Source organism: Thermobia domestica, chromosome 11 (assembly GCF_964235325.1).
Source record: "Thermobia domestica chromosome 11, izTheDome1.hap1.1, whole genome shotgun sequence".
Classification (NCBI taxonomy): Eukaryota; Metazoa; Arthropoda; class Insecta; order Zygentoma; family Lepismatidae; genus Thermobia; species Thermobia domestica.
In genome coordinates, this window is record NC_137464.1 from 236,582,469 (window position 1) to 236,607,490 (window position 25,022).

At 35.9% G+C, this 25,022-nt stretch overlaps 1 protein-coding gene across 5 annotated transcripts in view; it reads left to right on the plus strand.

Annotated features, from left to right (window-relative positions):
* LOC145664827 (uncharacterized) overlaps nucleotides 1-25,022 on the plus strand; it is a 195,554-nt gene that overhangs the window by 97,685 nt on the left and 72,847 nt on the right. For 4 of the 5 annotated variants that reach the window (XM_081731823.1, XM_081731821.1, XM_081731824.1 and 1 more), the window contains exons 3-4: nucleotides 8,858-8,896; nucleotides 18,949-19,040. In XM_081731823.1, coding sequence (XP_081587949.1) covers nucleotides 8,858-8,896; nucleotides 18,949-19,040 — 131 coding nt within the window. The remainder of the gene's footprint in view (nucleotides 1-8,857; nucleotides 8,897-18,948; nucleotides 19,041-25,022) is intronic. The other variant, XM_081731822.1, reaches the window with a different exon arrangement.

The following is a 25,022-nucleotide window of genomic DNA, read 5'->3' on the forward strand; positions in this document are numbered from 1 at the left end:
TTACATTCGGATTTTGTAGTCAACGTAATTTTGCCTGTTTTCTCTTCTCCGCTAGTTGAATGCATGTCTGGTCGAACCATGGTTTATTCCTACGTATTTCCGCATGTCCTGATTTCTCTTTTGCTGAAATTTTAATGCTATCTCTAATTTTAATCCTAGTATTCTCAACACTAGTGCACTCCGAATCTTCTAAAACCGAGAATCTATTCGAAACTTCAATTTGGTATTCCTCTCTTACTTGGCTCTCTTCAAATTTCTTTAAATTAAATCTCTCTGTTTTCAGACATTGAATAGTTTCTCTCTTTTATCGCTGCTACCAGGTAGTGATCAGTCGCACAATCACCTCCTCTAAACGACCGAACATCAATTATGCGCCAATAATGGCAGAACACCAATTATTATTATTATTATTATTATTATTATTATTATTATTATTATTATTATTATTATTATTATTATTATTATTACAAAATGTACACTAATTTTCTTTCTATTGTTTAATGGAAAGACAATAAAAATATTCTCTGCTAAAAGACAAAAAATGATCAGACGATTCTGTATCCTTATATTGTAGGCAATCAACATTTCTTTGATGCATGTCAAGTTGCATAAAACTTAGGGAATGGTATAGGACTTACGCATCCGTTACCCTTGAAGATGCTAACGGATTAGCCAACTCGGCCGAGATAATTGCTTTAGCTATCTATTGCAGAAAAAAAAATTGAAAAAAACTTTTGTTCAAGAGTTAACGTGTGAAGTAATGGATGGATGGACAGACAAACAGTACAATCCCACTAGCATGATCCAAAAAGCGTGAATTAGGGGAGGATTGGATTTGATAGAATGGATGTGATATTAAGATTGCAGGGACGTTAACACTTTGGTTGAGCAATATTTGTTTTCCGAATTAATGTGAGAATAATTTTCAAGTTATTACGTAATACCAATTATTGAAAAATTGCTATACCGACTGTTCAGTAATGTCTATGGATTCTTATCGTTGCTAAGTGGTTAAATTTATCCTCTTGCGTGAGAAAAATTCAATTTGAGTTCTGAGAGAAACGCATGCAGTTTGGATCCTTCCTATATATAACAGCTTCCCATCTTATTTGTGGCAAAGAAAGAAATTTAAGAATGTTTATACTATTTGAATTCTAAAGATGATAGCTAATTTGCTTTTGAAATATCAAGAATTAAAACACTTCTGCGTATAGAAAACAAAACCCTCTGCTTGTTACGTCATAGAATTAGTTTTACAAATTTTCATGGCCACGAGCACTACGTTTCAGCAGCTTCAGTATTGACTTTACCGACATCAATGTTTGTGCTTCATGTTAAACGGTTTAGATTTTTCTGGATCGGTATCTTGTCTATTTATAGAGAATCTAATTGTATATTGCATGATACGATTTCACGGTCGTAACTGTTTCTTTACAGCTGGTTCAAAATGTTGGAAATTTATTTTTATTTGTTTGTATTGATTTTAGCGAAATTGGGTTTTTGGATTAATTTGTTTAATTTTCCTTCTTTGTTACGGATGTTAGAATACCTGCTCCATCTTGGTCTCTTATTCCGTTGATTTGTGTCGGAAAGTATTCTAATTTCTTTGAAATGAGCGGTGATTTTAACAGTTTGATTTTAATAATTTATTTTCAAAATCAATTTAATTGAATCTCACTTCGTGAAAATTAAATTGTGTTTTTAATTATGAATAAAATCTAATTTAAACAATTTTCAACGTGGCCTATAAGTCGCACTAGCAGTTATTCAGCTCTTAATTTTTGTTTGAGTTTTACGTCCTACATAGCAGTTATCAGTTCTGATCTTGCATCGTTTTTCCTAATCCTCGATTCGCCTAACCAATTATCTGACACTTTTATGACAGATAAAAGATAAGCTTTATGTCCCCCATTTTAGGCGAAATAAGGATACTCGTTTGACCTAATCCTCTTTTTGCCTAAAATGGTGGACTATAAAAAAATCGTGGAGATAAAGTGGAGGGAAATTTTTCGGAAAAAAAAAATATTCCCTACTATGTGAAGAACTGAGAAATACAGATGCAAAACCAGTTAAATACCTCTTCCATATTCAGTTTCATAAACTGTTAAATCCAAAACCTGCAAATAACCTAATGAGAAAAGCAGAATCAAACCCGGTTAATTCCATTTCAAACAATTTGAGGTTTAATACTGTATAGGATTAGTTTAGTAATCTGAATATTTATTGCAACTTTTCATAAATCATTCGAAATTTTATTTGGCAGAATTTGAAGTGTGTGCTTTCATTATTTTTTTTAATTTTTGGACTGAAAATTGAAAAAAAAGAAAATGAAATCTTTAGTTTTACGTCCCACGGTTATGCCGGTGAGGCTAAAGGAGACGGTGATGATGAGAAATGAATGAAATGGTGGAATAAAGAAAGTGGGAAGAAACGGGAGAACCCCGAGAAAACCCACGAGCACGGTGTTTGTCCACCACAAAGTCCACATGGCGCGATCTGGGATCGAACCAGGTGAACGCTCTACTACTGAGCCACCGCGCACCCTGGACTGAAAATGGAGACACTATACGTCTTAACCCAACTGTTCGTGAAACTTTTCTGTGCTTATTTGCTTTTGTTTAATAATTACTAGACAAATTCACGCAAAATCGAAAGAAAACGATACTCTAAGCAGTGATGATCATAATTTTGTAATCAGACAACACCAAAATTGTCTAGAAAACGTACAAGACATCTGGAAACGAAATGTAGCCAAAAAGACAAGGTGAGTGGACTATCTATGGTTAAAAGCCGTTTGTTTTAACTTCGCTTGTAGTTACGAAGGGTTTAACGATTGAAAGCAGCTCAAAGCTCACGTTTTACAAAGAGGTTTTTGAGGAATAGAAAACCGAGAAAATGGTGATGCACCAGAGGACGACGACGATATGGATTTCCATTTAGTAGATGATGATGGAGAGGAGGTTATATAATTCAATTTTTTTCACATTTGGATCCATTGTTTTCAATTTAGAACAAAATTAATGTAGCATTTATGTATCCATATTCATTTGTGCTAATCTTGTGCAATGTATAGTTGATAATACATCCCCCCCCCCAATATTTTAGTAGGCATAATACTGATTTCTGACTCTGACTCCCTTTCTTTTTGATAGGTTTTGTATCTTGAGCGTCTATAAAAATGGCCGCTCGTCCAGATGCAAAAGCTGTTATTTCCATTTACATACGCAAAACCTGTTAAATCCAAACTATTTTCTTCAATAACGCAATTCACGGACTAGTGTGATTATACAGCTTTCGACAGAACACTCACATTATTCTTAACTTTTTTAATGTTCTCTAGTTTCTAATGTTATTTTACAATTATGACGTGTTTAAACAGTTTTCTCGATTTGTCACAAATTTTAAAATGTGAATTTAACGGGTTTTGCTATTCACCTACTCATATATATTCGTATATATCCATGGTCCTAGTAAATACATAAAGGAGTTTTGGTAATCCTAATTCCTCAAAAATTGTTAATATAATATTAATCTATATATTTTGCATTTCTTAATTCTTTATATACTAGGGAATTTTCTCTTATATAATTTCCCTCTAGTTGAATTTCCACGATTTTTTCTTATTGTCCGCCATTTTAGGCGTAACGAGTATTAGGCCAAACGAGGATCCTTTTTCGCCTAAAATGGCTGACACAAATTTTATCATTTATCTGTCATAAAAGTGTCAGATAATTGGTTAGGCGAAACGAGGATTAGGCTAAACGTGGCGGCACAATCAGTTCTTAATTATTGTTTGAATTAACATCCCACGTAGCAGTTATTCAGTTCTTAAATTTTGTTTGTTTCACATAAGAGTTATTCAGTTCTTATTTTTGGTTTGAGTTTAACGTCTCACGTAGCAGTTATTCAGTTCTTAAATTTTGTTTGAATTTTTCGTCCCACGTAGTAGATATTAAATTCTTAAGTTTTGCTTGAATTTAACGTCCCACATAGCAGTGGTTCAAGTCTTAATTTTTGTCTGACTGGGAAAGGTCGCGATTTGTTACTCTGACTTCATGTTGATACTATGCTCAATCGACTCGTTTTTGTATATGAAACAATTATGTAAACGGAGAAATGCTCTATTGGAAGCGTGTTCGAATTACAAGCGTTCAAATTTCAAAATTGATAAGATTTTGCAAAAGGTTTGAGGCAACCATTGTTTTTTTAGATACACGCTTCATTTTTGGTATTGGGGGGGGGGGTTCTTGGCTGCTCAGCACAGTGGTAAGGTCAAAACATCCCGGATTTTGCAAGAAAAGGACACTTATTATGGAGGAGATTAAGGATAATGGTCTTTTACACTTGCAAATTGTCTTCTGTGTGGCACACCGGGTCGATAGGCTGATAAAATTATGTGGCCACCTTCAAATTGAACAATGATATTTGTCTCCGAAACACTTGGCCGTGGAACTAACGTGAACGAGACTCCGAACCCAGTCGGTCTCTTTGAAAGACGGTGTTTCAATATCTCATCGCTAGCATTTCTTAAAAAAATAATTTGTCAAAGGATTTTAATGGCGATTGTTGGAAAATAGTGACCAAACTTTAGAAATCGGTGATAAATGTGGCCAAAAAACAAGCAATCAGCTAGCGACAGTGTATGTAAACATTGGTTTTCTCCAGAATAAAAGCCACCTTTTTCACAGCTTTGAGCGCACATCCCCGCTAATCATTTTCCTTTTTAATTTTTCGGCCTATTTTGTCGCTGAATATCTTAAAATATTCCCTGGAGTTTGACCAATATTTTCCCATAATTGGCACTTCAATTCACTGAAAACTAAAAAACATGGCAAGCGATGATGTATTGAAACACCGTCTTCCGCAATGCATAAGCATAGCCTAGAGGGTTCGGAGTGCCGCTCAGGATAGTTCTGCAGCCGGCCGCTCTGGCGCAGCGCGATTAGTATGAAGCACCAATTCAGCGCGAGTGACTACAAATTAAATGCTGGTGATGTAAACTGAAATCCGTATTCACTGTAAGTGCCAGCCTGTGGTGGATAATTTATTTGGATTAACTTCATTTTAACAATAAACTGATTTTTGTTTTCCACATATGATACTATGTTGTGAGCCCCAGTCCAAAATTTTTGTTGAACAGCTGATGTGGGTAAAACAACACATTGGTGACAGAGCCTCTTAAGAAGATGTTGGACTCATTTCTACCTACAGAAGAAAAAACATCACAATATGGATTATCAAAAGATTAATTATGAATACCGTGACGTTCATTGAATTTCGCACGCCTGGCAAAGCGTTTCGGAGACAAATGTCAGAGTTCAGTGTTCAGTTCATATTTGAATAATAATACAGTCGAATAGGGTTAGCAAATACATTTTATTAGCTTATCGATATTGTGTGCCAAACAGGAGGCAATTTGCAAGTTGTAAGACCCCATTACCCTTCACTCCCTCTCAAATAAGTGCCCTTATTTTGCAAACTGCGTATGTTTTTACCTCACCACTGTATTTACTAAAAATGAAGCGTCTGTGGTAACTTCAAACTATTCGCAAAATCTGTTCAATTTTGAACTTTGAACGCTCGTAATTCGAACACACTTCCGATCGAGGATTTCTTTGTTTGCGTAATTATGACATGTGTAAAAACGAGTCGATTAAGCATAGTATCGATATGAAGTCAGAGTAACACCTCGCGACCTTCTTTAGTGAGTTTGTCTCACGTAGCAGTTCTTCAGTTCTTAAATTTTGTTTGTTTTACATAGGAGTTATTCAGTTGTTAAGTTTTGCTTAAATTTAAGATCCCACGTAGCAGTTATTCAGTTCTTAATTTTTTTCTTTTTTTTTAGTTTAATGTTTCACGTAGCATTCATTCAGTTCTTCTTCTTTTTTTTTTCACATAGGAATCATTCAGTTCTTAATTTTTGTTTGAGTTTTACGTACCATATAGCAGATACACAGTTCTTAACTTTTCCTTGAATTTAACGTAGCAGGTATTCAATTCTTAATTTTCCTTTGAGTTTAAAGACCCACAATTATGCTCCGAGGCAAAGGGGAGACGGTGATGATGATAATGAACGATATAGAGAGGAAAAGTGGGAGAAACCGGGATAACCCCGAGCCGTGAACTACGAAGCCAATTTTCTAAGAGATAGGATCGAATCAGAGATGAGCGATCTACCACTGAGCCATCGCGACCTCTAGTCGTCAGTTAACTAGAGTAGCAGTAGCTGATTGAAAATATGGCTTAAGTTTAACGAACTTAATGTTATAATACAATTTGTAATACGAATAATATCATAGCCTCATAATTGATAAACAATTAATTTTAAATCCATAATTCTGAAGTGACTTACGTCGCATCCTGTATACGTAATAAACAAGGAGCAATGTCATTTGTACACCACGTTAAGGAATTCTGTTTGTATGCCGTGATATTTTCTCAATTGATATTGAAACCGGAAGTGAACTATCACTTCTAGTTTTTGTAGAGATTGGGATGGAGATGGGATATATTCTTGAGACGCTCAGTTGACGTTTTTTTACTGTATAGCGATCGTTAAAACCGGAAGTGGTTGATTTCCGGTTTTAGTAGAGAATTAAGGATGGAGACGAAATGTATTTTTGGGACACTGAATCGGTATCAGGAAGCTGCTTCTCGTTATAATTTACGCATTTGGTTTATAGTGTTCAGCATTATAATCGCGAATGGCAGGATTCTACCACTATCGGTTTGAATATCACTTCCATCAACAAACTCGATACCTATCATCTGATCATCTACATCCAGGTCAAAATTGATGGTGATTTTTTTTTTAAATAATAGTTCTTCAGTTGTTTTCTCTTCCCGACAGATGAAAGCACACACGCTTATTTTTGACCTTTTGAGGTAGCTCGTTCATAAAATAAAATTCTGGTTTTTGGACTTTTTTTTTTTTTTTTTTTGAAAGCAAAAGACGATATCGTGCACAGTAACGCAATGCTAGAGTGTTTGATGAGTGTATGTTCGACAGTTTTCGAGAATATAGCGTATACCCATCCTCGTATAAGCTGATTCTTTCGGAAATTTAAGGTGATTATACGCTGAACTACAAATTTTTTTATGAAGGTATACTCCATATACGTCCTATTGCATTCCTGATCGTGAACAGTCTCCAAAACTCATTCTATATTGACCAAACTTGGCATAGAGGTAGATCTTGACTTGCTTATTAAGTGTGTTAAATATTTTCCTGTGCAAATCTTTGGCTTCCGAGTTATGGCATATGGTTTGGAGTTCCGGAAAAGAAATTGCTAATTGCCACTTAGGACAAGAAATACTCGAAAATAAATGGAGCAAACCTACTAAACGTTTATTTAAGGTTAACCGTTAAGTGAATTTAGTGTGTACTTCCAGTGAATATTTTTTTAAAACCAACGAAGGACAATTTTTTTCGCATTCAAGATTTGGATTGATTGGGGGGAATGATGGGGACGTAAGTATCGTGGCTACTTGCATCCGTTACGACCGCAATCAAGAAACTGAGCTAGTACGAGGGTTGCTGGAAAAATTTGTGCAAACTACTACCAACATTGGCGCTAGTGCTCTGCTATTGTAAAGTACGGAAGAATAGACCTTTCCATATTTAAATTATCCTTTTTTTATGATTTCAGGTGTACTTTAACACAGAAAGGAGGCATCGAGCGACTTCATTTGACTTTTGAGAATAAAGCACCATCCAATTATTTACGATTAGCTTTCCGAATTCCAGCATGATCTCACATTTTTCAGTGCTGAATTTCGTGAAGGTCGTACAACCACGTCTGTTGTTGCCAGTAATGTTGGTACTTTCGCAAGATAATTAAGACAGATTGGCAAGTGACATACCGTGAGATTCAAACATCTTTGAACGTTGACATGAAACCATTACATGTGGTTTTGCATGATCACCTGAACGTACGGAAACTGTCAAGCCGTTGGATCCCACACAACTTGACTGAAGCTTAAAAACAGGCTCGTGTCAGTTGGTATGAAGAAGTACTCAATTCTCAAGAAGTATTCAAGCGAAGTAAGTCAAATTTGGTGTATTACGTCGTTACAGGAACCGAAACTTGGATGTATTCATACGAACCCGACACTAAACTGTAACTCTCGTGTGAGTATTTCCAAATGAGGCGAAACCAACAAAAGTTGTTCGAGGAGTGCTGTCAAGCAAATGATTGTTTATGTCTTCAGTTACATTGGACATATGGCAACCATAGCTTTAGACGGTTGAAGGACTGTGAGTTGTGAGTGGTATCCAACAATTTGTTTGCCAGAAGCCATCAATGAATTGCGTAAAACAAACTCAAATCGCCGCATCATTCTTCACCATTACAACGCCAGTTCTCACTCAGCCCACCAAACTGTTGAATTTTGTCAAGTAAAAATGTCGAATTAATGAGTCTTTGTTCGTACTCACCTGATTTAACATCTAAAGACTTATTTCTGTTCCCATACGTGAAAAATAAGATTCGTGGTGAGCGATTTGTGTCACCTGAAAGACTGCTAACACGTTCCAAACAACGGTTTCTGAGGAACTTCTTCAAACTGTTGCGAAAAATAAAGAATAGGTTTAAACAAACAATCCAAGATAATTTAAACATAAAAAGGTCTATTTTTGCAAATTTTAAAAATAGTGGAATATTGGAAAAACTTTTCCAGTAGACCTCCTGTATACTTTACTTTTGAACATAAAATGGTGAACTGTGTATTCTGTATTAAATACTTTTGTTTCTTTTTCTTTACGTTAATAATTTATGTTTTATTTACTGTGCTTTTTATATGTATTTTTTGAAGCTGTGCCTGTTTATATTTATTTATGTAATGTTTATATTCACAGAGGCGTTGCAGAAAAGTTTCAATCCTGATGGGATTCCCGGTTAGTATACAACCCCCACAACGGCAATGAATTGTGTGTTGCATTCCTTTCATGCATTCGCATGTGTTCATGAAATTGATCGTTTTTCCATTGCGTTGCCAAACAACACCTTGATCCACATACGTAGTAAAGTAATGCTAATAATAAAGTATTTGTTGTATTGTTTCGTCCCTTTTGATACTTAAAAAAACTTCGCATTTGTCTCTCAGTTACGTCAAGTGTCTTACTAATACTGATTTGTGTGTGTACTATAAAAGAGTACTAGTCGATTATTGCTTATATTTTGTTCAGAAACATCAAAATGAATCCCAGTTAGCAGCTATTCTGTATCATGCCATTGATGAAGCATATGTTAAACTTCCAGTCACAACACTATTATCATACCGAACATCAGTACTGTTGTCTACCGCACCAACATTTTAAAAATCCCACATAGGGCGGGGCTTAATTATATAGCGCTGACCTTGGTGTGAGGATCCCTGTCTCAATCCCAGCTGTCGGTAAGTGGGTTTTGTGGTGTGCAAACTCTGTATAAGGGGATTTTCTCGGGGTTCTCCCCACTTTCTTCATTCCACCATTACTGTATAATCTATCTCATTATCATCTTCTCCCTTAGTCTCGGTGCATCTAAACTTTTTTTTTTTAATGTCCCACTTACGGTACATATGGTAGATTTCCTGTCCTTCACTGAGACTACGACCATCTCAGTAGCAAAAATAAAGATTAAGGGAAGATGTGTTCATAATCCTTGAAATCTGGAATAACAGAAGACGGTTTCGAAGCTTTAAACTAAGAATGTTTATTATATTATTATTATTATTATTATTATTATTATTATTATTATTATTATTATTATTATTTAAACAGAGCTGATGCATCTCTCTAGCTTTGCTACTAAAGATCATTATAGATTAATATACAGGGTGTATCGAAAGTCCAGGTCCATAGACTAACACCGTTACTAGTAAAGATACGAAAAATATAGAAACAGTGGAAAATTGTTGACAATATCGGTTTTTCAATCTAAAAATCGTGAAATATTTCTAATCGCGTGAACGTTTGGGCTCCTAACTGGTATGGCACTATGTTAAATGAAAAATCAACTTTTCCAGTTCAGCAGGTTTTTAGAATTGAATGTAAAAACACGCAAAAATGACATGTTGAAGTGACTTTGCGGTGTGAGCGAAACCTGCAATACTTTGAGTCCGTTTCCGAACGATGTTGTATTGTTGGCATGGTGAGTATTCAAAGGAACACCCTGCTGAATTGGCAACGTTGTTTTTTTATTTAATATACAGCGCCTTACCAGTATACAGCCTATACTGCTGGTGGGATTGAAAAAAAAAATCAGCATTTTAAATATGAAAACCATGTATTTCAGACAACTTTTCTATCTTTACATTTTGCCTTTCTTTACTAATAATAGAGTTGGTCTATGGTCTCGGACTTTCGATACATCCTGTATACTGGCAGATAACTAGTCGTAAATGTAGAAACTTCTATGTAGTACGGCCCTCATTCAATCTCTATTTTGACATAAGAATTATCTTCTTTAATATCTGTAGTAATCATGATTGAATTAAGTAAGCGAAGATCTAAGCTAGTTCCGTGCATTGTAAAGGAAATTAGGTATCCCTTTCCTTACTAAGTCAACTACCATATGAAGATGGTTCAATCAACAAACAACAGATATCTTGATCACATATTTGGCCATACTGTAGAGAAACCAAAACTAAATATTACCCTAATGCAATAAATTGTTAAGCTCTTCTCTTAATGTCCTTTAATAGAAATGTCATCACGTGTGCGTACATACAGTTTGGTATCCACACTATATTGCAATACAGGAACATACGTAATAAGAATTACTCTTCAATTTCAATATACCTCTATATAAATGGTTTACATACTATAACTTTATACAGAAGTAACACCTCTTGTACATTTTAACTACATTCTCTATTACGAAGTTATAATGGACTAGTCATTAGTCCTACTACATCCAGAGTTCAAGCTTTGCTGAACATTAGATCCAGACAGAATATGCTAACTGGTAAACTATTGGAAAATTCTTACTTAGAACTCATAAGTGCGTACAATATTCGTCGTACTTATAATTTTAACCAATCGAAGTTTTTCATGAAACATGATGTGTGGGTGTCATATTTAACATTACAGATAGAATGTACGCATGAATTTTGGATTTCTTGAGCCTTCTGCTACTGAAAATATTTAAGTTAATTGTGTATTTTCAAAGTACTCAAGTCGAGAAAGGATGCATCTATGAATGTTATTTTTTATTATTCTAACTGAAAGACTTTAAAAAAAAAACATATGCAAGGAATGTATTTCAGCATAAAGTTGACTGCCTATATCACCATCTTGATCCTTCCTACTAAAATCACGTACACTTCAAGATTTTTGACGAAAGATCCACACCATTGATATCTATTATTGTCGTATTTGTAATATCAGTTGTAGACACGTATTTCTGGTATTCAACGAAAACAAGTTTTTTTCCAAGTTATTTAAAGCCCATTATCCTAAACCGCTTCAATGGACTCAATATATTTACATCTCGTACATGATCATGTAACTTAAGGTCTTTTCTAAATTCATCTTTATTTCGCTCCGTCCTATTTCTAGCCATTTCTCACCGTCAGCTAATTCCACCAATTATATTGTACAGTAGATATAATACTATTGTTGGAGTAGAAGATTGAAATTTTCTGTAATCTTGGAGCAAGTGTTTTCCTTTTGTTTTGTGAGCTGTGCATTTACTACAAGTGTTGTATTTACGTCTTTTATGGGAGAATAAACGAAATGTAGAATTCGTTGACTTTCCCTTTGTAATTTAGGAATTACGTAGCATTTTTTACCCTCTTGTGATCGTATACATAGTTGGTTTGGATTCCTTTCCTTTGGTTTTTAAGTTGCATGCTAGAAGGTATTTCTTTTTTTTAAACTCCAATTCATTTTCTTAAGGTCTTTTTTTCTGAATCTGAGAATGAATGCATAAATATGGAGGCACCAAAGATTAATTTCAAGACTATGAAATATTGATGTGAGAGATTTTCTCAGACATTCGAACAGAAGTTAGTATATGTGATTGTGCCATGAAATGTTATCAGCCATATCTTATTTAATTATGAAAGAAGAAAAACTATGATTGCGATATACTTTTCTGATTGTCTGTAACGAATGCGATACGTTAAGAGGTTAATGGCACAGGTCTATTATAAATATTATGTGTCAATAAAATTATTCGCTGACTCAAGAACAAGAGCACATTACGTTACGTTAGTTTAAAAAAATGCATAATTAGATTTGCTGATGAAGAGGAAAAACTAAGTCGCATTACTCATTACTGCGTGTTGTTTTTTGAAAACTCGATAAATAATGCTCAATAACTAATGTTACCTTCTTTGTTACTGTCCTTGCCTGATTGAAATATACTAGTATATGAAACACTGAATATCATCATCGGGGGCGAAGCGCGTATAGAGGTGAAGTGGGTAATGCTAAGGAAAATTAAAAGCTGATAACACAGCGATTGCTTGCATTTTGTAAATCTAATAACTGATTAAAACAGTAGTTAATTGATATGTTTAGTCGAATTGTCTCTGAATTCTGGTAAACACACGATTTAAATTCAACAAACTACAGAACATACTGTGACTTCTCTTGAACCGTTTTCAGTTCTAATCACCTGACAGTTTGTTGCTTCTAAGACGCTGACCAATGTCAAAATATTAGATTAGATTGCCAACTTTTTGTCATTCTCTGTTGAGAGTTCAGGACGCTTTTAGATCCGATGAGAGTTTTAAAATACCCAAAATGATTCAGTAAGTGACATCTTTTCATCCTGTTGGTACTATTAGTCTGTATTTCTAGAACACTTCTATCATAATCAGATAATTGTTAAGATGTGGTAATTTAAAATGTGGATATTATTTGAGAATCTAAACTCACTATTACAAAAATAAAAATCTGTACTTAATCGAAATAATCTACACATATGTTTTGACACTTATGTTAGTTTGATGTGAAACTCCTTTCTCTGATGGTAATTTGTTCAGAGAAAAGATATGTGAAGTCTTATTCAAAAATCTTGTCCATCCATCTTGCTTTAACACTATATCTTGGCAGCCATACAAAGGAAATCTGATACTTTTGACTTTAGATAAAGATTACAATTGACTAAAGAAACTTCACGTTTGTTTTTGATTAGTTTCGACTGTGAATAAGTGTACAGGACTTTTAAAAGATATGTGGGTGGTCAGGGTTTTTGAACAAGACTTCACTGCTTTCACAATCATTCGTAGACGCAAATTTTGACTTCGCCATAAGGATTACATATTACTTTTTAATAAATCACCTATAACGCCATAATTGGCTCAGATTTGGTTTGCATTACACACTAATACTCGAATTCGCTATACACACGAAATCGAAACCGCACGAATTCTTCGTCTCTCGGCAGTACGAGTACAATATTCATCTGACATTTCTTTGCGTGTCAGGAATTTCGAATTGAATGCTCCAATTGAGTGTAGTTTTCTTCGACATTGAATCTATATAATACTCTCTGCACACCACAGTGTCATTCGCCTGAGCACAGTAAAACTACGTGTCAGAAACCATTGACGAATGAGCTACATGACGTTAATGTGAGTTCAGTTTCTAAATACAAAGGACATTTTACGTAACTAATAATTCCTTTTTGTCAAACTTCAAATATCGTAAAATTCAGAGAAAAGTAGCGGTCACTATATAAAATTTCATTGCAAAGCATCACCTTTTGTATAATTGCGTGTGCTACTTTGCTTTGCAATAGTTCGTGCGTTTCTGTGTGCCACACCAGACTTGTTTCTTACTACATGACAATGCCCTGACTCATTCTGCAGCAATAATTTGTTCGTTTTGAGCTAGAAAATGTTACACTACCTTACTTCCAGGGCCGTAACTTATGGGGGGGGGGCAACTGCCTCTCCAGGGAAGCTTCCCACCGTTCGAGGGGGACCGATTTTAACATTAATATTTCTTACTCCATATACAATACGAACATGAAATTATAAATGAAGGATCGAACAGGTTCACTACATTACATAAACAAAACAGCCCACAAAAGGCCAATGAAACAAAAATGAGTCTGGGTCTATTTCAGTAAAAAATGTCTACTATTAGGGGCCCTAGAAATAATATTTATTCGTATGTCTTTGAGATTTGTCAATATTGTCCCTTTAATTAATTTGTCATGTATGGAACGGGCCTAGGGGCGTAACTAACGGCCCCGCAGACCTTGCCATGCGGAAGGGCCCACAGGCACCTGGAGGCCCATATAGAGTAAGAGAGGAAATAGGGGCCCAAGAATTAGAAAAACAACTTTTCTAGGGGGGGAAATACGCGCATTAATGCTTGCTCCACAGAAAAAAAATCTAAGTTACGACGCTGCTTACTTCCGTAGAGTTGTTTTCCTTCAATAGTGTTGATATTGATTATACGAGCATTGTATCCAAAATGCTGTAAGAGATTGTTTGAGTAGAAGAAAGCGTCAGTAAAAAGTTGAAGCAAGTTTACCATTATATTTCATCAGATGAATATTCAATTTTCAATAAATGGAAAGAAAATGTTTATGCTTTTAAAGGTTAGTCTGTGTTGCCTTAGTCCTGGAACTTACGAGCCTGCCTATGTGTGCTTCCAAATTTGTACTGAAATCAGTCTACTCGATGCAAAGTTATTGCTAGACACACACTTTTGATGGCGATTATGTGGTGCTTTAAAAAAAATGATGAATAACATATTGAAAGGACTGACTCTTTCACTCGATACCTAAGAACAATAATGTAAGTCTTTGGGTAATTGCTAAAAGAAGAAAAGCGTCCTGGTGTCTGTCTCCATTATTTGTTTAGAATCAGTAAAGTGAAACTTTTGAGAAAATGATCAGCATGTGACCGTTAGTAAGCTCGAGCCATCGTAAAATACCTACAAGGTGTTCCATAAACCTAGAACCGTAGGAAGAATGTGTCAGTTCACAAAACAATGTTCAGACCACTACCGTTGATTGCTATACAAAAGGAAGATTTGTGCGAATTTTCCTAACTCATAATAAAATTTAATGTTTGCTCATTGTTCCAAGTAGAAATCCTTAATAATGGGAAGCAGTGTGTCGATCGAAAATGACATTTTCTTTCTGTTTATTGAAAATTTAACATGCATCTGATGAAATATAACGGTACTCTTGTTTCAACTTTTTACTGACGCTAGGCATGTCTTCTACAGGAGTCTCTTTCAAATGATTGCTCACAGTATTTTGGATACCATGTAATCAGTGTTGTCAAATACTGTTGGCGCAAAACAACTCTAGTAAGCATGGAGATAAGGTAATGTAATACTTTCGCTCAAAACGAACAAATTATTGCTCTAAGAGCCCATGACAATGAAAAGAAGGGTGTCTTCGATGGCCAATGTTTAGAAGGGCAGATACTCTTCTTACGAAACCTCCACATGTCCTGCAAAAGAGCATTAATCTCACACGATAAACAATTTCTGTCGTTAGTAGTTAAGAATACTAGCGTCAGTCCCGTAATTTTATTGACAAAACTTACGTAAAGCTGAAACTGATTTCTCTAGTAAAGCTGAATTGCGGCTTCTCTCTAGTAAAGCTGAAAGCTGTTTCTCAAGTATCTAATGATTTGATGAAGAACGTTTGGATTGAGTTTAGATTAGATTTTTCCTCTTCTTTGTCTCAACCTTTTCCTATATTTATATGGGATAGTTTTTTCTGTCTTTCTTTCCCCCCACTCTTTTCTATCCTGGGCGTACTTTATTTTTCATCCCCCCTCTCTCAAATCATCCCATGTCTTGTCTTTCCATCTCATATTGAGTCTTCCCCTCTTCTTTCTTCTTATTATTTCCATCTTTCCAATTCTTTTTCCGACATAACTGTCTTTTCTTCGTTCTACATCTATTGTTGATTATTTCTCTTACTCAAATGTCCCACCTTAACGAGATGATAAACTCCCTAAAACCAGCCACACGTGGAACTTCCTGGCTAGACAACATTTCCTTTAGAGACCCTGCACGTAAAAGACAAGAGGTGTTAAATTTGGATTTCTGGGACACCATCCAACCGGTTCTTGTCGATCAACCTAAGTTTAAGGAAAATGAGATTTGTATGGACTTCTGGACAAATGACTCACTATTCTCTTGAAACCAGGTTGAAAAATTCCCTTCTGTGTTTAAGATTAACGGAAATTTTTACCTCTTTGAATATTCCAAAGTGTTCCCAATCACATTCTGCCCGAAAAGAAAGTATCGGTAATTTGATCATTTCGTATTCCATGCTAGACTATGAGGTGATCTTGACATTGTGGCTTAGAAGTATTCCTCCAATGAGGGTTGAGGTGATTGATAACGTGTTATCTTATTCATTTCCTCGTCGATGTAAAACTTGGCCTCGGCACTTAGAAGGATAGTAACAGAAAAGTAGAAAAACATCTCATATTATGAAGAATTCGGTTCTCTGACAGGATATCCTTATTTAATGTTTGTTTAACTACTACATATTTTACAATTGGTATTAGCTACTTTTTAGAAAAGTGGATAAAAGTTTAGGGACTCGAGCCCGTATCTTCACACGAGGACTTCTTAGGGCTTTTAGAGACCACAGTCAAGAGATAGTTGTCTTTTCATATGTTGATGATCGCGGTAACCCGCTGTTTATCACAGATACTTGCTTTTATTTTCATGAGTATCTCCACGCAACTGGGGGCGAATTTTATCTGTCTGCTACCTCCAAGAAGCACGATAACTTAGATGTGTTCCGAAACAGACTTTAACGACATCACTTAAGCTGCGGAAATACCTCCGTATAGAGGTTCTGCTAAACAAAGATGAAAGACGTTAGTCACTAGACTGCACAAAGCAATTCCTTCTGCAGTTGAATCTATGTAAGCTTTATTGCTAGCGGTGAGATATTATTGTATTTTCATTTCACATGACTAGTATTACGTTTCTTAGAATTCAAATGTAATTTATTTCTGTTTGCAGGTTCTGTTCCCGTAAATCAAACTGTGAGACTTTATTATTTGTTGAAATTATTTTTTCAGGTCGTAAAGAAACGTATTGTAGTTGTGAGGAAAAAAAATCAATTCAAGGTAGTAAAATACCTGCCAAAATTTCTGGTCTCCACTTGTTTTGGCAACGTTTCGATTTAGTCAGAATTCCACAACAGACTCGAAATTCATTACCAGCGGCAACGCTTGACAAAGCGTATACAAAGTTCATTTTTTCTTCTTGTTGTTGTGTGAACCTCGTTGAATTGTTGGGCAAATTGCCATCCATAGCATATTGTCAGTAATACTGTTCGTATTACGCTACGGCGTAGAAGAAGAGGAATAGAAGATAGTCTCGATTTATTTGCATTCTCGTTATTTCGCCTACAAAGCAAACAAGGGAACTGTCAAGATACGAGGGAGTATCCAAAAGTTTTAACTATCATAGTAAAAAGAATAGGATACAGGGATTGTTGTGATTTATATTTGTTAATCCCTTTCTATGTAGTCCCCACCCTAATTTACAGATTTCTCCCAGCGTCCTTCACTTTACGAATACCGTCATTGTAGAAGTCTGCACATTGTGCTTTAAACCAGTCTTCTACCTCATGAATGACGTCATCTGTGTTGTCAAAATGGCGACCACACAACAGATTCTTCGTTTGGTGGAAACAAGAAAATGTCACGGTGCGAGGTCAGGAGAATAAGGCGGATGCTGCAATATCTGGAAGCCACACGCCTTTGCTTTGTCGACAGCAACTTGAGATGAATGAGCTGGTGGTTCTGAAAAGGTGTGAGCAAACGAGGTACCCAGTGCACGGATACCTTAGACATCTGAAGTTCGTCATGGATAATTTTCCACACACTACCATAACGGAGACAAGTCTCATTCATAATCGTTTCAATGGTTACACGTCTGTCTTCGAGGATTAAACACTCCACTTCCTTCACCATGGCAAAATCACCCTTGAGAGTCTCCCCGCTCGTGGCTCGTCTGTGAGGGACATGTGACCACTTTGAAAGTTCCGCTTCCACTTCACAACCATGTCAGATGATGGGCTATCATCCCCATAGACAACTTTCATATCGTGAATTTGGCGTGCGTTGCTGCCCTTTAAATGGAGGAACTTTATGACACTTCGTTCTTCAATTTTGTTCATCATCCAGATTGATCTCTTTTACATGCTGTGGAAAGAAAAATACTTTAGACACATATTTGATAGTTGCACAAGTATGCATAGAAATGACACTGATTATGCACAAAATGTTGTATTTGTAACTTCTTTATGATAATTAAAACTTGTGGATACTCCCTCGTAGTATAAAAATTTTCTGTACGTAAATGTCAGTTTGAAAGGGAACTTTGTTTATCTATCTATCTATCTATCTATCTATCTATCTATATATATATATATATATATATATATATATATATATATATATATATATATATATATATATATATATATATATATATATGGAAGAATGGAAGCCATTGGAATGTTTTGTTATAGAAGACTGTTGACAATTAGATGGGTGGGTAAGATATCGAATGGAAGAGTATTGGAAATGGTAGGAGGAGTATACCAATTGCTAGGGGAGGAAATTTTGGATAGGGCACATACAAGTTCTTAAGTGAAGTCTTGATCCAACTGCGGTAGGTCCCATAGTTTTGGAGCTATGGGCCTTTAAATTTCACTTTTTCATGTTTTCGGCAGCCTATAACTTTGAAAGGAAGCATTTGTGCACCCAGGTTGGTATATACTTTTTGTCTTATCTTGGTGTCAGGAATCACCTCCCAAACGTCGGCGTTGTTTTGAAACACTCTGTATATGGACTAAATAGTATAAGCAAAAAATACTGTCATTCTGATCACAGCTGAGTAATCCTAAAATAATAATATGAAAAAAGAATGTAATTTTGATTTTTAATGAAATCTTACTTAAACAGTTATTTCTTGTCATATTATAAAGAGTTGTTCTATTTCTTTGACAGGGAAGCAACTAGATGGAATATGGCACACATCCATAGTAGCATACGGAAGAGAGTACTTTTTTGGATCTAGTGGCGTGCAGAGCATCAGGCCGGTATGTTTTTTGTATTACTGGTATTTTTCAGAGTAATTAATTCAACAGTAATTAATTAACAACAGAGCCTGTTGTTAATGTTAGCCTTACTTTTATAAAACAACAATGGACCATAGTAAATGCATATAGAGGAAATCATTAGTGGGATCAAACTCCCACCTCCTGTCAACGGATGCATGCATTTGTTAGGAAGATTCAGATTGCTCAGATTTCTGTGTACAATGCCTATACCTTGTATCTTCAATTATTAGATAAATTTTGAACTTTATGCACAGGGCTAGTCAGAAATCGACAGAATAATATGTTATCATTATTTGGTGTATAGTATCATTTTAAAAAGAAGTGTTGAAAGTAAACGACAGTATCTTCACTACATGCGCAAAGACATATCCTTAATCAGGGTTTCATTTTAAATCAGCGACTCTTTTTCAATTCCATGGGCGGAATCTACCACTTGATGCAGGGTCTGAACCCTACTTGAATTTTTATTCTAGGCAAGTGCCTTCACTTAGGACCTAATCCGTGGTCATGCACACATGAAGCATGGTTGTTAACCACCTAACCACAAAATAATAAATGCTGTCCATAAATAACGCAACTTTTGAATTGCCATTTCTGTTCTAGTAAGTTGGCAGCACTGAACGTTACAGGCGCTGTTCGGCGTTCCGTGACTACTAGCCACAAGGACAACACATGGAAATCATGTAACGTTCAGTGTTGCCAACTTACTGGAACAGAAATGACAGGCATTTCAAAATAATAAATGCTGTCCATAAAGAACGCAACTTTTGAATTGCCATTTCTGTTCTAGTAAGTTGACAGCACTGAACGTTACATGCGCTGTTCGGCGCTCCGTGACTACTAACCACAAAGTCAACACATGGAAATCATGTAACGTCCAGTGTTGCCAACTTACTGGAACAGAAATGACAGGCATTTCAAAAGTTGCGTTCTTTATGGAACACCCTTTATCTGCTTGAGTCATGATTTGCCAAACAGCTGAATTGGAAGGAGGGATGCGATGGAATTGTCTACAAAAATATTCATTTGGAAGAGGCTTGCAAGGTTTCCAGATTTATTGATTACATATAACTAAAGGACAGATCTTAACTCCCATAACCGAAAAGAGGTTGACACGTTAAGACAAGCTAGTTAGAAGAATTTTCTATTTCTCTGTTTCATAGTGCGTTGATTGACTTTCTGTGCCGATGCCTCGAATGTAAGGATATAAAAATGAAATGAAATGAATTCTTTCAGTTTAACATACCACGATTATGCCCTTTAGGCTAAGGAAGACGGTTGATTAAGGCAAGTGAATGATGATGGAAAAAAATCAGTGAAATGAGAATGTAGAAGGAAACGGGAGTAACCCAGAAAACCTACGCACACGGTGTTTGTCCACCACAAAGCCCATTTAGCATAAGCTGGGACCGAACCAGGGATTCCAGGCACCAGAAGTGAGCACTCTACCACTGAGGCAACTGATATATTGAAAAGTGTGCCTAAAACAGCTAATAAAATCACAAGTGCGGAAAAATGTTAAAACAGATAATGTTTAGCATTTCAGTTTTTTAAAGTGAAGCTCCATCTCCGGTCACTAAGTAGAGCTCGTGTCCATACTATTACCCCATTGGCGTGAGAGATCCGGATTAGATTTCCAGTGGGAGGACATGGGGTTTGAATTCACGTTCAGCTATAGGTTTACGTCTCACATAGCTTCGGTGCTAAACGGGATACACAAGTCGAAATCAACCAATCCATCGTATCTTTAAGTAAATATTTGTATGTACAGTCCGCAGCAAAAAACCTGCAACATACGCATGTAAGTTTCTTGTGAAACTACGCCTAACAACCCATGGAATCAACCTAACGTCTAAGTGGCACGAATCACGCAGGCGAAACCTCGGCTTCCTCCCCTGCACACTTATTTTGGAGCAAAAGACTTCGTCGTTTCACAATAAACTTACATGCTCATATTGCAGGTTTTTTGCTGCGGACTGTACAAAAGCACTCAGCAACACCGATTGGTGATAGCCGTGATTGGTCACTTTGATGGTGCCACCTCCTTTTACTTTCCATTTAATAGCTTTCACGTAACGAAACTTCACTGAAGCGAAATTAATGTGATACCGCACACGTTCGGTACGTCTTGTTTAGTAATAATGCGAAAAAGGGCCCAAAAAGTTTTGAAAAGTGCAAAAAGGTGATGACATTGAGAAAATATGTATTTAAAAAAAAAAAAAAAAAAAAGTTCGCTTGAAACAAAGTACAGACAGATGCAACTAAAACACAGTCAGGAGGTGTTTATTTAATGTTTTCTGAGCAAGACAAATTAATTTGGCCATTTTAATAGCTAATAGAAATTAAGGTGCAAGACCTAAAATTCCCATTTCTCTTATTACGTATTACGTAGTGTAATGTACATCATTGGCCTCCTATAATCTTTCGTTGATTATAGAGATATTATTATTATTATTATTATTATTATTATTATTATTATTATTATTATTATTATTATTATTATTATTATTATTATTATTATTATTATTATTACAGAAGAAAGCAAGTGAAGAGGACTGTTTCACAGATTATTTGTCACATCTTAAGGTAAAGAGTAATCCCTTGGGGACCACCTTTAGAGTAGAATCCACAGCTGTGAATCACACTTCTTCCCATGACGATGAACGAATGAGTGTGTTGATTCATCTTGGCATGTGAAATTGTTTTGGGAAAGTTAAGTGCGTATGAGGAAATTCAGAGGTGCATGTATACTATTGAAGTAAAAAAGAGGGACAAGGAATATACAATAATACAAGTGGCTGACTGTTTTCCGGAGCTCACTAATAGCTTGATGCGGCCATTCAACTCGTGAAAATCCAGCTCCTCGTGCTATAGCCCCATAGATAGAAGCAACCGATCGAAAATAGCAACGCAGGGCAGGGCCAGTTCTCCGGCAGACAAGGAATGCAATCAGTCTACCAAGAAGCATCACGTGACAAACGAACAAAAATCTCTGTATCCAGAGGTGCACGGCAGTTTGTCGCCACTTCGGGAGGTTGGATTTATCGATGCATCTCAAGGAATGCATGTGCTGTTAATATCATGCCCTCCCTCATCCGGAATGATCATATATTTAACGTTTACGTTCCAAAAATAAGTAATACTATATTAACGATATATATACAGGGTGTTAATGAACTATACCGACAAACTTAAGAGCTGATTCCTCACATCAAAATAAAAGAAAAAGTCCATATGGACCTATGGCGAAAAGTGCATAGTTTCAGAGCTAGGGCTGTCCAAAGTCGCGAAAAAGCCAAGTTTCAACAGGCCCTATTTCGAATTCTAGTTACTGTGGATGGTAGTCCTTATCAGTGTAAAGGAAGCCATACATACACAATCCAAAAGTGCATATTTCGTCAATTTCCAATAAGTATACAGGTATTCCCTACAGGATGTAATTCTGAGATCATAAAGTCAGAGAATATCTCAAAATTCAGTTGATGGCATATCTGGAAATTTCACCCTGTATGGAATACTCTGTACACCCACTGAAAATTAATAAAATATGCATTTCTGGATTGCGTATGCGTGGCTTCCTTTACGCTGAGAAGGACCACCATTCACAGTTTCTGGAATTCGAAATAGGGTCTGTTTAAATTTTGCCTTTTCGCGATTTTGGACAGCCCTAGCTCTGAAACTATGTAATTTTCGCCATAGAACCATATGAACTTTTTCTTTTATTTTGATGTAAGGAATCATCTCTGACAGTTTGTCGGTATAGTTCATTAACACCCTGTATATGTATCGAATCTGTATCAGTGTTCTTATTGAATCACCGGTATATATATATATACCGGGTGATTCAATAAGAGCGTACCAGGCCTATATCGCAGCTAATACTGCATGTAGAGCCTTCAAACATAAAATTGCATTACCAAATCGCATGTGTAGAATGCAATAAAAACAGTAGCGAGACCAGTGGCGTCTCGTGAATACCTCCAACGGGGGGCAACTTCAAAATTTGCAATGGAAAGTGGTATAATTGTTGGAATCGTTCGAAAGGACATTAAATGTCATGCAACTTTTAGAGGACAAACTTCGTCATATCCTTTCCCATTTAGCCGCTAGAGGCGTTGTTGCAGACTTGTATCTGACTACCCGTAGCAGCCTTTATCTCAGCTAATAGTGCACATAGAGCCGTCAAACAAACAATTGAACTACCAAATCGTATATGTAGAATGCAATAAAAATAGTAGCGACACCTGTGGCGTTTCGTGAATATCTCCAACGGGGATCATTGCAAAATTTGACATGGAAACAGGGGTTGGTTGTGCCTCCATTGAAACAAGCGCACTGTATGTATAATATAGTTTACTAATAAGAAGCCATAAGATAGAATGTAAAGTACAAATAATAATGATGTATTATTATTGAAAAAGATAATCAAATGACATAATGTCTTAAAGATTTGAATTGATTTAAGATAAGCGTCCCTTTAGCAGCGAGGATATATGAGACCTGGACCTACGCTTAACGTGGGATCTGTACCACATGAACTTCCTCTGGGAATCGAACCCGGCTTTCCCACACACCAATGGCGTGTGCGCTAACCGCTTAGTCACGAAGGAGCTGTTACGTCTTAAAGGTTATGTCGTTTAATGTCCGCTGCTTCGGTGGGTGAAATGAATTTTAAGGGTCCGATTTTGCGCCATCACTACACATACATTGCGAGATAAATTCGCAAAGATGCATTCAGTCTTTCCTTTCAGTTCACGAATTGTTCGTGGCTTGTTCTCATAAACCTGACACTTGAGAGAAGTCCATAGAAAATATTGTAGGGTTAGAGGAGAGATCACTTGATTTGGACCTTCACATCATCATTTCTTTACAGGATCTGATGCGTTCTGTTGCATTTTGATGGTGAATTCGAATAACTCTTATGCGTTCTTAAATTGTGTATCTCTCCATGATAATTAGTCACTGACTACTTTACACAGTTTAATTTCGCCAATTCAGTCATTGTTTACAAAACACGATTTTAAAGTTCTAACGTTCTTATCGGTAACTCGTATATTTTCGGTTGATAAGAATTAAAATAATTTGGAAGCCTGTAATATAAACTATATTAAATTAGTTGGCACTATAACTCACGAAGGATTGTAACCGTTGCATGGTGTGTGTTTGAGTGGTACGTGGTCAGCGCAAAAGCTTCCAACACAGATGTTTCTTTGGGTTTCTTTATATTGGAGTTTGCTTTTCGTTCAAATACTTTCCCAGTTACCTCTAAATTCTAGGTCAAAACAAATAACATACTTAGAGGAGCATATGACTATACAAAATACTAGGGTCTATAGCAGTGGCGGCAGTAAGAAGTTAAAAGTCGGGGAGCAAGACATGATCTGAATATTTGTATATCAATGTTAGTTTTCCTGATTGTTTCTAACACTTTGTTTGACGAAAGGTTGTCTAAGTAATAGGATCTATCTTTTTCAGTTAAAATGCCGTGTATCGTATTTCATATTTTATCAAGTAAATTGACAAGAGTAACACAATTAGATACTAACCATTTATAAGCTGTGTAAGAAGAGATTTGATTCCTTGCTCATGAACATGTTAAAAGGTCTGTCTGGAAAATTGTGTGATCAGATTATTTAATAACAAATTTGCAAAACAAATAAACAGAAAGGATAATATTAATCGTAGTAATGAATAATAAGTTTTTTTTTTTTTTTTTTTTTTTGTAGAAGTTATATTGAAACAGGGGATTAATAAACAGCTTATATTCTTAATTCCACACATGCCATTAAATGTATGTTATTACTCTTAGAATATGCTACGACATTTAAAGAAATACGCAATTGCAATATTAATTGCTTTGAATCATAATTAAAACGGAATTCCTGTAGCTTTTTTAATTCCACGGGAAGACAAATAACCAATACGTACTCATGCAACGGCAAATATTATATGGCATCCTTT